The following is a 15,740-nucleotide window of genomic DNA, read 5'->3' as shown; positions in this document are numbered from 1 at the left end:
CTAACAATATATCTTAGACCCCTTTCTTTATATAATATTCCATCGTATTGATGGATTAAATTTATTATACTAGTCCACTGATTTTTGATGTGTATTTTTATTGTTGCTCCCTGATATTTAGATTAATTCCACATTTTTACCAAGATGAATTATGCAGCAAAAGTCTTGTGTAGTGATTAAGTGGACTCGTTCTGTAGAATCAGTTGTGTGATCTTAGGCAAGTGCTGTGATCTCTGCCTCAGCGTCCCCATTTACGCCATGGGAATGTTACTATTGTTACGACTGCCTTTAGCTGCAAGCACCTGTATAGCTTACTGTGTGGTAAGCATTTTTTAAGGACATCACGTTTATGAACACATTTAAATCTCACAACTAACTTGCATGATTGATACTGTTATTTCTAAGATTACACACTGATAAAAGGTGGACCTGGGATATACGTGAACTCGTGCATTCTGGTTTCAGAGGAGTGCTTCCCACTGTGCTATACTTCTTGTGCCTAGTACCAAACTTACTGGGTTATCAGGATTAAACGAGACACAGTGTATTCCAAAGGCTTAACCCAAGGCCTGGCACATATTAGGCCAACATGCGGCCTATGTTTAACAATAGTAGGCCATTACTAGGTAAATGATTAAGTAATATTAGTTTTGTTTTTTTTTTTTATTTCTGTAGGGAACATCGTTTTCCATATGTTCCTGTTTTTGGCATGAATATGGATCCAAAAGACAAATTCCTAATAGCATAATTGTTGGTTAAAGCATATGTGAATTTTAAAATTTTGATAAATATTTTCAAATAATCCTCCACAAGCTGTACCAATTTGCACTTCAACAATTAGTTATCAGTGCTAGTTTCCCATACCTTTGTCAACGTTGTTATTTAGTTTTTTCAAACTCATTGGTGAAAGATATTATCTTGTTTTGCTTTGAATTTCCTTTTTAGTGAATTTTTAAGGTTGATATATACAGTTTACGTACAGTGAACCTCACCCTTTATAGTGTACAGTCTGTTGAGTTTATACAAATGCATTCCGTCATGTAACCACCATCACAATCTCATCATAGAACACTTCCCATCACGCCCAAATTCCTTTAATTTCTATGTGTTGAATGAGTTGAGAATCTTCTAGGGTGTTGATTGGCCACTTGAATTCATTTTCTCCCTCTCTTGCTTGCCTGATTTCTCTCTTACTTGTTTTCTTGACTTCTTTTCTTCCATCGTTCTTTTTGTGTGAACTGTTCCTTTGTATATTTTGCCAGTTTCCTTATAGGATTGTGTGCCTTTCTCTTACTGATTTCTAAGAGCATGGTCTATGTGACAGAAATTAATCCTTGGTCATATGTGTTGGCAGTTTTCCTCCAGTTTGTTTTTTGGCTTTATTTATGCCACTTTTTGGCTATCCAGAAATGTATACATTTTGCATTGTTACATTTGTCGATCTTTTTCTTTATGGAGTCAAGGTTTTATGTTGTGCATAGAAAGTCTTTCTTGCAGTGCAGGTTTTTTAAGAGTTTCCTTCAACTTTCATTTATTTATTTATTTTGTTTACATATTTGATCCTTCTGGAATTTATTTTTACATAAGAAATAAAGTCAGAGTCTTGCTTTCCCCACCACTCCCAAATGGTTTTCCAACCTACTCTCATCGTTTCTTTAATAACCCACCTTTCCTCCGGTAGTTCAACCTGTCTTCTTAGTTACAGAGCCTTTCCTATGTGTCTGGTCTGTTTCTTGACTGCTAGTCTTTTTCCCTCCAGGTTTAAGCGCTCACAGTGTGTTCTGACATCCAGTGAAGCTCATCCTCCTTCATTTGTCCTTTAGGATTTTCCTGACTCTTTTCATTGCTTATATGTCAGAGTTAACTTCAATATCATTTTGTCAGGTTTCTTGCAAAGACATCGTTGATGTTTTCATGGGATCTTGAATTAACATTTTGACAGAATTGAATTGTTTTATTGAAGAACAAGATAAGTCTTTCTATATATTTAGATCTATTATGATCCTCTGAGGAGTTTTAGAGTTTTTCATGAAGTTTTGGACATTTAAAAAATTAATTTCATCTTTTTAAAAACTGTTATAAGTAGAATCTAGTCTTTTATTATATTTTCTTACCAGCTTTTAAAATATATAGAATTACTAGTGATTTTTACATATACATTTTGTAAGCAGCTACTTAACTGAGTTTTCTTCTTTCCCCCCCTCATAGTTTCTCAGCTGCATCTGTTGTATTTCCAGATATTCATTCAATCATGTCACTTGTAAATAATGACAATTTGTCTCCTCCTTTCCAATATTTATACTTATTTCTTACTCTTGTCTAATTAATTGGATAATATGTTAAAAATAATGCTAATTAATAGTATTGATAATTGGCATCCTTGTTGCTGGCTTTCAGCATTTCTTCATTATTCATTATGGCTCATAGTTTTGTTATATGTATTGTGTTAAATGTCCATCTATTTCTACTAATAAATTTGCAAATATACAGCCATGCTAGCCACCCTGGGATGTGCCTTATCTAGTTGAACTGTTTCCCCCCACTACTCTGAATGTTTGCTGATGTTTAAGATCTCTGTTTTGGTATTCATAAGTGAGATTGCTGTTTTTGTGTTTTAGAATTTGTTGTCTTTGTCTAGTTGCGGTATCAATGTTCTTTTGACTTCAAAAATAAATTTGGGAGCCTTTTTTTTTCCCTCGCTGTGCCCTGAAGTAGTTTAGTGAGTATTGGACATATATCTTTAGTGACTTGTCACTTTTTCTCCCCAAGGGAAGAGAGGGCCATGGTAGTTCTTGGATAACTTTCTCAGGTTCTTTGACAACTGTTAGCCTCTTTTGGATTCCTACCTCTTCTGATACAAATTTTGGTAATATATATTTGCCGTAAAATTATCCATTTCATCTGAGTTTCAGGTTAATTTTCATAGCATTTCAAAGTACTCGTACATATTTTGATTTCTCATAGATCCATAGTTATTGCTCTTTCCATTTCTAATTTTGTGTAAATACATTTTCCCTTTTTTCTTGATTATGACAGCCAGTTGTTGTTAGCTTATGCCTTTTTTCATTCTTTTCTATTAGAGGATTTTTTTCCCAAAATAATTAGGATTGGTATTTATCAGTTAATGGAAAAACTGCACTGAAACATACATTCATGTACTTTTAAACATTTTATTTTAAATTAAAAGAAGTAAATATGCACTCTCATTCATTTCCAAGTGTAGGGCCAATGTCTTTTCTTTAAATAATCAGTGACTAAAAACTGTCAGTTTGAATTATGTCATCTCTAGCCTTCCATAATGCATCATCTATGATTTCCAGTTTGGCATTTCTTTTAAGTAAAATTATAATCACACTTGCAAAGCAACCTTCGTACAAAGGCTGAGATATTTTTTGAAGTAACGTTTTCATAGTCCTTTAGAGTGGTTTTGCTTACACCTAATTCCACAGAAAATTTTTTTAGCCATCTGCATTTATTTAGTGTTTACAAATCGATTAACTTTTTTTTGTCGAAAGAACTTTAAAAAAAAAAAGACTCTAAGTTCAGAAAAGTTTAGATGAGCATCAGCAATGCCCAGGAACTATTTCAGTTACTGGGGTCTAACAAGTGACCAAGTGATAGTGTTCCTGATCTCAAATAGAATACAAGAAGATATAATTCAGCTGATAGAATAAGAAAATCACAGGAATGCTGAAGAAGAGGAGAATCGGAAAGAGGTGGCTAATAGAAATTTTACGATGTTTTGAAACTTTATGAGGCAGTTGGTTTTAGTGTGTTGTTTTTATGTAACATATGATTGGATTTTAAAAACCAGATCTGAAAGTCTTTTTCTTTTTATAGTTGGGTGTATCCCATTCATATTTATTGGCATAACAAACATTGGGACCTAAATTCCATCTCCTGTTATATTGGCCATTGACCTTATTTTCTTTTTTTATATGGTCTGTTTCTTTCCCTCATTTCTGCTTCTCCCTTTATAGAAAGGCTTTAGTATCTCTTTTTTATTTTTCCTTTTTTATAAAGGTAATGGCAGGTAGTGACCTGACAGATTCAGGAGCAGTGGAGTAGAATCCAAGGAGCTGACCTGGAAGGGCATGAGCCATGTCACGCTCAGAAACTGACTGGAAATTGAAATGCAGAGATGGTTACAACAGTGAACCTCCTATCTTGCTGACTTTTAATGTGGATGCTTTGCTTACATTAAAAGTCTTTCCCTTTGTTCTTTTAAACTGTCTTCACAGATAGTTTAAGCTATCAGTTCTCAAAGTATGGTTTGTGGATCCCCTTTCATAATAATGCTAAAGCATTATTTGCCTTTTTCACCGTATTGCCATTTTTGCCAAGGGTGCAAAAGCAATGTGAATAAAATTGATGGTGCCTTACCACGAACAAGGCAATGGCACTAACTGTGTAATAGTATTAAACTTTCATAGGAGTCATGTGTTCTTCACCTCCAAGCACTTGAGGTAAGAAGAAAATTCCAGTTACATTTAAGAATGTCATTGATGAAGCTATAAAAATTATTAATTTTATTACATTTTGACCTTGAGTACACACCTTTTCAAAATCCTTATGATGAAATGGAAGTGCGTAGGAAGCACTTGTACCACATACTAATGAAGGTGTCTTGAGTGAAGCCTTGTGCCATTGTTTGAGTTACTTACTGAACTAGCTGCTCTTTCATGACACGCCACTTTTACCTAAAAGAACAATTGACAGACAAACTACGGTTAATCAATTTGAGTGTTTAGTCGATATTTTCTCATAAATGGTCAAAGTAAAGCCTTTCTCTTCACTGACAATATCGTTGCCCACGTTAAATTCAAGCAAAAATTAGAACTGTGGAAAACTTCTGTCTACCACTGTTTGCTTAACTGCTTCCCAGTACTTACAGACTTTTCTTATGAGGCCAGTGGTGATATTAAATGTAATTTTCTGATATTGTATAATGAAATAACTAATACATGATGTTAAAAAATCATGCATGCATAAAAGATTCATTCAAAATGTCACCGAGACCAATGGATTTAAATGTAGTAGAGTAAAAAAATTCTTGATATGGCTGTAGATTTCTTAGCACTACTAACTTTTAAGAAACTAGCACTTGATTTTGTTCTAGTATCACAAGAAGACTATCCACAGTTATATGAAAAGGTTATTAAATAAAATATCCTCCCCTTTCCAGTTCTATATCTGTAGGAGGTTGGATTTTCTTCTTACACTTTAACTGAAACAACATATTGTAACAGATTGAATGCAAACACAGACGAGTGCAGTTGTCTTGTCAGACAGAGAAAAGATTTACAATAACGTAAAACAGTACTACTTCTCTCACTGAATTTTTATTGTTTGGGAAAATGTATTTATTTTTCTTGAAAAGTTATTTATGTTAACATGTAGTGAGTAAATTGTCATTTAAAAATGAATTAATAAATGTTTTTATTAAATTTCTAATTTCTAATAGGGATTAAATGTAATAGAGTAAAAAAATTCTTGATATGGTTTCAGATTTCCCAGGGCAACTAACTTTTTTTTTTTTGGCTGTGTTGGGTCTTTGTTGCTGCGCATGGGCTTTCTCTAGTTGCTGCCAAGGCGACTACTCTTCGTTGTGGTGTGCGGGCTTCTCATTGAGGTGGCTTCTCTTGTGGAGCACGGGCTCTAGGTGCGCGGGCTTCAGTAGTTGTGGCTCAGGCTCTAGGGCGCAGGCTCAGTAGTTGCGGCGCACGGGCTTAGTTGCTCCGTAACATGTGGGATCTTCCCGGACCAGAGCTCGAACCCATGTCCTCTGCATTGGCAGGCGGATTCTTAACCACTGCGCTACCAGGGAAGCCCAGGGCAACTAACTTTTAAGAAATGATTTCAGTAGATATAACCCACAAAGACAGAGCTTTTTGTGGTCTTCAATAATTTTTAAAAGGACAAAAAGGTCCTGAGACAGGAAAGTTTGGGAACCGCTGACTTAAGCACTAGCATGACCAACAGGGCAGCTTGTTACAGGGGAAACGTGAGCTTTGGTGTCAGAAGCCAGGATCAAATTCTGGATCTGCTAGTTTTCCTAGTGGCAAATTATTTAACTTATTTGGGCAAGTTCTAATCTCTCTGAGACTCAGTTTCCTCACTTGTAAAATGGCAATAATAACGCTATTTTGTTTGTTGAAGGTTAGGTAGTTGTTTTGATGTTGTCCTTTAAGTTTTTTCATTAGGTGTTACAATGGCAAGCATGACTACCTCCAATCATTCCTTAAAAAAGAGATTGTGAAATTATTTGAAGATATTTTCTTCTGCCAGTATGGATAAAGTATTCATGTCTAAAACTTACCCTTGAACCTTTATACACATTTTCAAGTATATGTGTAAACTTAAAATTTTACAATTAGAAAAGCAGTGAAACTAATTCAGAACATTTACTTCGGCATGATGAGACAGATGGTAATCCTATAAAAAGATGGCATATATTTTTAGAAGTGCAAACAGAAAAACAGATACTTTTAAAAATTCCAGAGTAATCTTTGCCTAGAAAATGAAGGGAAGAGATAAAAGACCATATGGCCTACTAGAACTTTTTGTAGTTTCTAATGTTTAGGATTGAATTTTGTTTATTGAATGTTATATTAAGTTGCATATGGGTTGGTAGTTGAAAAAGGAATAATTATCAAGTAGATAATTACCAAGTACTTTTACTGTGGTTATCAGTCTTGTTTTCTATGAAATGGATGTGATAGTGGGAAGCAGAACCATTTGAACCGCAGATCTACTAAGGGTAATTTAAATGTAATACTTACCACATCAAAGGCAGTTACCGATTCTGCTCTTGAGGCAATTATATACATCAGCATCAAGTTGCCTGTCATTGTGGACCAGTGTTCTCATTCATTTTACTTTGTTGTTTATTCAGCAAATATTTATTGAGTGCCTTCTTTGGGCCAGATACAAGCTAGGTGCTGCGATAATATGCTGGGAAAAAAATGGACATAGTCTCTGCTTTTGTGTCAATCATAGTCTGATAGGGTGATAGGTATTAATCAAATAATCATACAAACAGATGTAAGCATACATCCTGGATAAAAATCATAGGCCAGAGAGGTATGCAGTACTCTGAGATCATATAATTGGGGGATTTCACCTAATCAGGAAGAGTAAGGTATGTTCCCTGAGGAACTGACAGATGAGCTGACATGTGAAGGAATTAGTCAAAGAGGAGAATGGAAAAAAACAAAACAAAAACACGGTTCAAATCAAAGGAGCAGTATGTTAAAAAGTTGTGTGTTGAGTGAAAATATGGTGAATATGAATGGAGCAGAAATCAACCAAAATAGCCAGATTGTGTAGAACTTTATTGACCATGTTAAGGAGTTTTGTAACTTTTTCCTAAATGATGGTAAATTATTGCTTTGAGGTGGGGAGTGAGGAAGATGGAGATGGGCAGGGTATCTGTTCACCATACCTGATTAGGTTTGCATGTCTAAAATTTATTGACTCATAGTTACTGAGCACTTCCTGTGCCCGTGCTATGGTCCTGGATGCTTGGGACACATCAGTGAGTAAGGCAGAGTTAATATCCCTACTTTTGTGAAGCTTATGTTCTTTAAAGAGGGGGGAGAGTGATGGAGAACCTACTAAGACAGTTCTGTTGTCTGCCAGGGAAAATGAACGAGCATGGTAAGAGGGTTTGTGTTGCAGCCTAAATGGCACGATCAGGGCAGGTCTCACTGAGAAAGTGACAGTCGTGAAGACTTGAAAGAAGTGGCGGGGGAGGAGTTGGTTGGGTAATGTTTGCAGCCAGCACCCAGGCCCTAAATGGCAGCATGTTTGTAGTATCCTTAGAGCATCAGGAGGCGAGTGGAGAGGGCAAGGGAAGAGTGGTATAGGAATGGGAGTGTCACATCATGTGCGGCCTTACAGCCCACTGTAAAGACTTCTGTTTTTCACTGGGTAAGATGGAAAGCTCTTTCGGGTTTTACTCTCCCTGCAGTTTGGCAGTTGGATTCGAGGAAGACCAGAGTGTATGTGGGCAGGAGATTAGGCTGTTGCCTTCTTATAGGCTGCCTGGATCCTGCAGTGTGTTCTTTCTTATTCAGGCCTCCTTTCCACTTCATGTTCTGAATCTTTCTTCGTCTTCTGAACCTACTTTTCAGAACTTACCTAGTTATGAATCCCTAAAGCTTGGGCACGTGCTGCAGATGTTTTCCATGCAACCTCGGGATGAGTCTGTATGTGTTCCTAGCTGCATTAACTGTGTCTACACACCTACACACACACCTACACATACACACACACCTACACACACACACCCCTACACACACACACCTACACACACACGCACACATGCACACACACACCCCTAAACACAACCCTACACACCTACACACACACCCCTACACACACCCCTACAAACACCCCTACACACACCTACACCCCTACCCACACATACACCTACACCTACACACACACACACACACACACATTTCTAATGACTGGTATATCCATAACTGGTGGACCCTGAAGGGTTTGCAACTACAACTGTTTGCTACCAGAATTGAAATTGAATGTAATTCACTAAAATTAAATCACAAAATTGGGGCATTATGAAGAATTGCTTGCAAATGGAAACTAGCTATGAATAAAACCTTTATATGCAGTTGACTCATGTTTGAGTCTCTCCAGTGCTTTATGTTGAACTTGAACTCTCCCCACCCATCCATTGTTAGAAAAATTTAAGAGACATGTGGCTTGTTAGGAAAACTTGGATAGTCCTCCCCTACATCTCCAAATGGCTCCAAATGATTAACATCTTACATTTTATTCAGAAACTGTTCATCTGTTTTTCAGATGAGGCAGTTTGAGACCCCTGGGTTCTTTGTGGGCTTTTTTGGTTTGTTTTGTCAGCAAAGTTACACTCCTGATGGGTTTGTGTCTGTGTTGGAGAGGATGATGTGTGGTCTCAAAACTGGGAAGTACATATATAAACTAGACCATGTTCATATTTGAAACCTTTTAGTTCTTCTCATTGCACTTCGAACCAGACCCAGGTACCTTGCTGTGCCTGTCTTATGCCCACTCTTCCTTCACGCCTTGGACTTCGGGCACATTGGGCTTCTCAGTTTTGCATCTGCAGTTTCCCACCTCAGGGCCTTTGCACATGCTCTTCCCTCAATCTAGAAAGTTGTTCACTCAGCCTTCCTTTGCATGACTGGCTCCTTCTCATCATTCCAGCCTTAGCCTAAATATTTGGCTGTCAGAGAGGCCTTGGATACGTGTCTTACGTGTTTATGGAGCCTGAAGTAGGAACCCTCGTGTTCTCTGATAGCCTCTCCTTCCTTCATGGTATCTGTCACAGTTACCAACGATCGTGTCCTCCTGGCTTTACTTGGTTTGTGTCTGCACTGCCCAGGCAGCCTCTCCCAGGAAATGGTGAGCACCGGGACCTTAGGGCTACTGGCTCTGTTACCGCTAAGGTGCATTCTTCCCACTTACGGAGTTTTCTCTGAAGACAGAAGACCTTTTTTGTAGGTCAGGACTCCTTTGAGGGTGTGAGGAAAGTGACAGGTAGAGAAAGGAACATAGAGTATTTGGTCTGTGAGTTCAGGGGTTGGCAGAACCACTAAGACCCACTCGTGGATTTTACCCACACCCTAGCATGCAGCAGGTTAGGGTGCAGCTAGGAAGCAAAATCAGGAATCACTATACCCTCCCCTGTGTCTCTGTGTACAGTCTAGTCTGACTTAGAGCTTTTAATCGTTGGTCATGTTCATAGTTGACTGCTTAAAGATTCTCTATCAGATTGTGTCTGTCCAGTCTCTTCCTATCGTTTTTTTTTCTTTTTTTGAATTTCATTTGATTTTTTATACAGCAGGTTCTTATTAGTTATCTATTTTATACATATTGGTATTCCTGTCGTTTTCTTTCACCCATCTTGGAGCTCACAGATTTCATCTCTTAGTTTTGAATCACACATCTTAACTCCTTTTGGATCCAGTAGAGTATCTTACAAATGGGAGGGGGAAAGGGCAGTAGAGGACTTTATGAAAAGCAGCTTACAAGCAGAAAGGACAGTCTGTAGCACCTACTGTAATATTCTGAGACTGAGGACAACCTTATGTTTCTTTTGGATCCTCATGACAGCATAGTACTTATATAGGTAATGCCATTGTTATGCTACTTTTCACCCAGCCTCAACTTGTGAGATCAAAGATGCTTTTTATTTTTAGATGTACTTATACAACTTCATGGTACTAAGTATTGGGGGGGGTATTATTTAGTATATTTACTTCCTTCTCTTTACTAGTATTTATTTGGTGGAATTTTTTCAGTAGTTTTTACATGCCTGAACACATACCATGTGAAGTATGGGAGTAGATACCCATTACCCGTATGGTAGAGCTTGCTAACAGACAGACACGTGTTTTTCTGTGTGGCTTTTTTTACGTGGAATTGCCAATCCTTGATCACTTGTAATAATGACTTTTGATTCTCATAGGAGATAAGAGTGCTTTATTTTTTTAAAATTTTTTTATTAGATCTTTATTGGAGTATATAATTGCTTCACAATACTGTGTTAGTTTCTGTTGCACAACAAAGCGAATCAGCCATATGGAGTGCTTTATTTTGATAAGAGGAGATTTAGCCAGTTTTGCACAGTGTGGATTTTTCTATCCATTTACTTGACAGCTGAGGAATATTTATTTGGTATCAAAGAGTTTAAGCAGTGTATGTTAAGTATCTAATGATAGTTCCTGGTTAGGAATATAAAAAATGAATAAGACATGGTCTCTATTTTTTAGTACTACAATCTGGTTGGAGAGATAAGACATGAATAGAATACAAGCAGTTCTAAGTCACTGTGTGACATACTATTAAAGAGGTACAGGTTGAGTATTTGGAGTCCAGAAAAGGGAGGGAACTCCTTTCTGGCTGGGTGATCAGAGTATATTTAAGGAAGAAGTATATTTTTTTAAGGAATTCCCTGAAAGGTGGATTAGGAAAGAAGAAGAGAACATTTATCAGGAGGAGGAATATAGCATAAACGAGGCACAGCGGTAGAAAAACAAAAGACTTCATAATTAAGATTGAAACTGAACTTTTTTTTTCTTTTCTTTTTTTATTGAAGTACAGCTGATTTACAATGCATTAATTTCTGCTGCACAGCAAAGTGATTCAGTTATACATATACACATTCTTTAATATTTTTTTTCCATTATGGTTTACCATAGGATATTAAATATAGAGCCCTATGCTATATAGCAGGACCTTGTTGTTTATCCATTCTATATATAATGGTTTGCATCTGCTAATCCCAGCCTCCCACTCGATCCCTCCCCCAACTCTCTCCCCCTTGGCAACCACAAGTCTGTTCTCTGTGTTCATGAGTCTGTTTCTGTTTTGTAGATAGGTTCATTTGTGTCATATTTTATATTCCACGTATAAGTGATATCATATGGTATTTGTCTTTCTCTTTATGACTTTACTTAGTATGATAATCCTAAGTTGCATCCATGTTGCTGTAAATGACATTATTTTGTGCTTTTTTATGGCTGAGTACTACTCCATTGTATCTATGTACCACATATTCTTTATCCATTCATCTGTTGATGGACATTTAGGTTGCTTCCATGTCACTATTGTGAATAGTGCTGCTATGAACATAAGGGTGCATATGTCTTTTTGAATTAGAGTTTTGTCTGGATATTTGCTCAGGAGTAGGATTACTGGGTCATATGGTAGTTCTATTTTTAGTTTTTTGAGGACCCTCCATACTGTTCTCCACAGTGGCTGCACCAACTTACATCCAACAGTGCAGGAGGTTTCCCTTTTCTCCACACCCTCTGCAGCATTTTTTATTTGTAGACTTTTTAGTGTTGGCCGTTGTGACACATGTGAGGTGGTACCTCAATGTAGTTTTGATTTGTACTTCTCTAATAATTAGAAATCTTAATTAACATTTTATATCATTCCTAGAAAGTCAGCTGGGCCTGACCCTCTACGTCGAGCTTTAAACAGATTTACATGCTTGGATTTGGGAGGCGGTGGGGTGATGCTCCAGACAGACCAGATACAAGCCATTTTGGATACTGATCCATTGATCTCGTTTATCGAGAATTTGCTGATTTTCGCTTATTATTGTAAACGTTGCTTCCTTTGCAACGTCCCTGTTGTTGCGGCAAAGCATGTTTGTTTTGTCTGGTTTTCACAGCCTTTGGTTTTATGGATATTGGTAGTTAAGTTTTCTTAATATCTGTGTGAACTGATGCCCAGTTTTTTGGTGGACAAAATTGGGTTCATTGCTAGTGAGCCAGAAAATTATCACTTAACACAGGGAGGCTTTTATTAGTCTTCAGGTCACCAATTTCTACCTGTTAAGACAAATAAATGCAGTTTCTACTACCATGATGAATTGTACTTATCTAGTTGTTAGGAGTGTTCCCTGCAGATGAAAGTGTTGAAGCTGCAAGTACCCCTCTCGGGGGGCTCTCGGCTGTGCAGGGTACTGGCAACACGAAGGTGGATGGGCCCTGTTCTCACTGAACTCATGGCTATAGAGGGACATTTCTAGGCTTTTCCTAGATAACTCATCACAGATTATGGAACTCCTTTAATTCATTTTTACAGATGTTTAAATATTTAAAAATACGTATAGTTTGTTGTAGAATCGATTAGGCTTGCTGTGGACGTGGGGCCTTCTTTGTTGAGTGCTGGCCGTTTGCAGGCTGGTGGCTGGAGAGGCCGGGGACGGTGTGGATGAGTGTGCAGAGGATGAGTGGCTCTGTTAGAGCGGTGTTAGGAGGTAAGGAACACGAACCACAATTAGGGTAAAGTCAAAGTAAGGTGCAGAAAGGAAAGAGGTAGAGTCGGGTTTGCTCTTTAAGCATTATCAAATGTTTGTCGAGTGCTGATTATGTAGTAGGCAGTGATGCATTGTGCTATGTGAAATGGAAAAAAATATCTGTCTTAATGGAGCTTACCTTCTTATAAACATACGCAGGCATCCTTGTTCAGAAGCTAAAGGATTAAAAGTGACTAAGATAAAACTTTCTGTGGAAATATTTTTTAATGTGACCTTTTAACATTTTTATTTTTTTCATTTTTTTAGAAAATGGCTCCAAAGGGTAAATGAAGCGGGAAAAATACATAGATGCAGCCTCTCCAGATGTTCGAGGATAATATTCCAGAGAGAAGTTGATTCCCTTGGATTAGGTAACTAGTCAGAATGAAGAAGATTAGTCTGAAAACCTTCCGGAAATCTTTCAACTTGAATAAAAGTAAAGAAGAAGCGGATTTTATGGTTGTACAACAACCATCACTAGCCAGTGACTTTGGAAAAGAGGATTCCTTATTTGGTAGCTGCTATGGGAAGGATATAGCCAGCTGTGATCTCAACAGTGAAGATGAAAAAGGCGGGAAGAGTAGATCAAAAAGTGAAAGCCTAATGGGTACGTTGAAAAGACGGCTCTCTGCGAAACAGAAGCCGAAGGGCAAGGGCGGCGCGCCCTCCGGGGGCTCCGCGGACGAGGACACCTTCTCCTCCTCCTCGGCCCCCATCGTCTTCAAGGATGTGAGGGCGCAGAGGCCCATGAGGTCCACCTCCCTGCGCAGCCACCACTACAGCCCCACGCCGTGGCCCCTGCGCCCCACCACGTCGGAGGAGACGTGCATCAAGATGGAGGTGAGGGTCAAGGCCCTGGTCCACTCGCCCGGCCCGGGCCCGGCCCTGAACGGCGTGCGCAAGGACTTCCACGACCTCCAGGCCGACACCGCGTGCCAAGAACAGACGAACTCGCTCAGGAGTTCCGAGTCTCAGGATGGGGACCTGCATCTCCACCTGGAAGAACATGTGCCTGTCGTTATCGGACTCGTGCCTCAGGACTACATTCAGTACACTGTGCCTTTGGAGGAGGGGATGTACCCTCTGGAAGGACCGCGCGGCTATTGTCTGGACGGCTCCTCCCCCATGGAGGTCTCCGCGGTCCCTCCTCCGGGGGGAGGGGGCTCCTTCCCCGAAGACGAGAATCAGGTAGACCCGGACCTCGTGGTGGCCCCAGAGATCTTCGTGGACCAGTCGGTGAACGGCTTGCTGATCGGCACCACGGGAGTCGTGCTGCAGAGCCCGAGGGCGAGTCCCGACGACGCCCCGCCACTCTCACCGTTGCTACCTCCCCTGCAGACAAATCAGATCCAAAGGAACTTCGGCGGGCTCGCCGGCTCGGACGCCCACGTGGCCGAAAGTATGCGCTGTCACTTGAATTTCGATCCTAACTCTGCCCCCGGGGTTGCCAGAGTTTATGACTCGGTGCAGAGTAGTGGTCCCATGGTCGTGACAAGCCTTACAGAGGAGCTGAAGAAACTGGCGAAACAGGGATGGTACTGGGGCCCCATCACTCGCTGGGAGGCAGAAGGGAAGCTGGCCAATGTGCCGGATGGTTCTTTCCTTGTTCGGGACAGTTCTGACGACCGTTACCTTTTAAGCTTGAGCTTTCGCTCGCATGGCAAGACCCTTCACACTAGAATCGAACATTCAAATGGTAGGTTTAGCTTTTATGAACAGCCGGACGTGGAAGGACACACGTCTATCGTGGACCTGATCGAGCACTCGGTCAGGGACTCCGAGAACGGGGCCTTCTGTTACTCCAGGTCTCGCCTGCCGGGCTCGGCCACCTACCCCGTCAGGCTGACCAACCCGGTGTCGCGCTTCATGCAGGTGCGCTCCCTGCAGTACCTGTGCCGGTTCGTCATCCGCCAGTACACCAGGATAGACCTGATTCAGAAGCTGCCGCTGCCAAACAAAATGAAGGACTATTTGCAGGAGAAGCACTACTGAGAGGCTGTGAGAACCCTGCGTCTTGCACTTGGGGAGGAAGAAAAAGAGATTGAAATACCGTTTACAGACTTTCCATTGCTATCAAAATCTTTTGCTGCCATACTGTTTCAGTTTTATGTGTAAAAGAGTAACCAGTTCGTTTAGGGGTGGGGAAGTGTCGGCAAGGTGTCTTGGGTTTATTTTGGTTCTTTAAAAAGGGAAGTCTTGAGGTTTTAGAAGAGTGAGCTATCTTCCATCAGTGTGCAGAATAATCACAATGTGAATTATCAGATTCTCCTTACCCACCCCGCCCCCAGTCCTTTGCTGCTATCCACTGTGATTTTTATGCATTAAAAGCACATTTCATGTGTATTCAATCCTAAGTAAAGTTAAATGAAACTTATAGAATGAACATTGTTATGTCTCTTTCAATGGCCCGTTTTCAAAGATAGTGTGGAGTAAACATAGCCGTGTGATAAATCACAGCATTCACACCTACACTGAAAATGATTTTTAATTTCATACTTTAGAAAGATTTATTTAGAATTATGAACTGACATAATCTTGGGTAATGGAACAGAGATCTGCTACATATCTTTTACAACATTCATTTCTAAATTATTTTTAAGGTTGTGCTGTTATTTTGGTTGTGAGAAGTTGGACTTTTCTGTTGCCTTCATTTTCATCTTGTGGTTTGTCTGTTTTAATAAATGGCCTTACAGAATTGTAAAGAAATGTATACCACCAATTTAGAAATTGTTGCCTTTTCTGTCATTAAACTCTGGTACAAATTGGCGTAACATATAAAGACCTAATGGAACTAGAACTATTAAAGAAATACTAGATGATCATAGTTTCCGGTGTTAAGCAGTTTTTTTGTTATCTATACTTTCCTTTGGTAAAATGTTTTATCTGTGATTTCTTTAGCTTAGTCAACATTTTCTTGGGT

The 15,740-nt window shown here is 39.4% G+C and overlaps 1 protein-coding gene across 7 annotated transcripts in view; it reads left to right on the top strand.

The window, feature by feature from the left end:
• SOCS6 (suppressor of cytokine signaling 6) overlaps positions 1-15,644 on the top strand; it is a 32,777-nt gene extending 17,133 nt beyond the window's left edge. For 6 of the 7 annotated variants that reach the window (XM_082355246.1, XM_082355243.1, XM_082355247.1 and 3 more), the window contains one exon: positions 13,088-15,644. In XM_082355246.1, coding sequence (XP_082211372.1) covers positions 13,205-14,812 — 1,608 coding nt within the window. In that variant the 5' untranslated portion in view covers positions 13,088-13,204 and the 3' untranslated portion in view covers positions 14,813-15,644. Of the gene's footprint in view, positions 1-5,268; positions 5,663-13,087 lie in introns of those variants that run through there. The other variant, XM_082355249.1, reaches the window with a different exon arrangement.
• The last annotated feature ends 96 nt before the right edge of the window (positions 15,645-15,740 follow it).

The sequence above is a fragment of the Balaenoptera borealis genome (genome assembly GCF_965194805.1).
Source record: "Balaenoptera borealis genome assembly, chromosome: 14".
NCBI lineage: Eukaryota > Metazoa > Chordata > Mammalia > Artiodactyla > Balaenopteridae > Balaenoptera > Balaenoptera borealis.
Note: the sequence above shows the minus strand (reverse complement) of the source record. Positions and strands in the feature narration are given on the sequence as shown.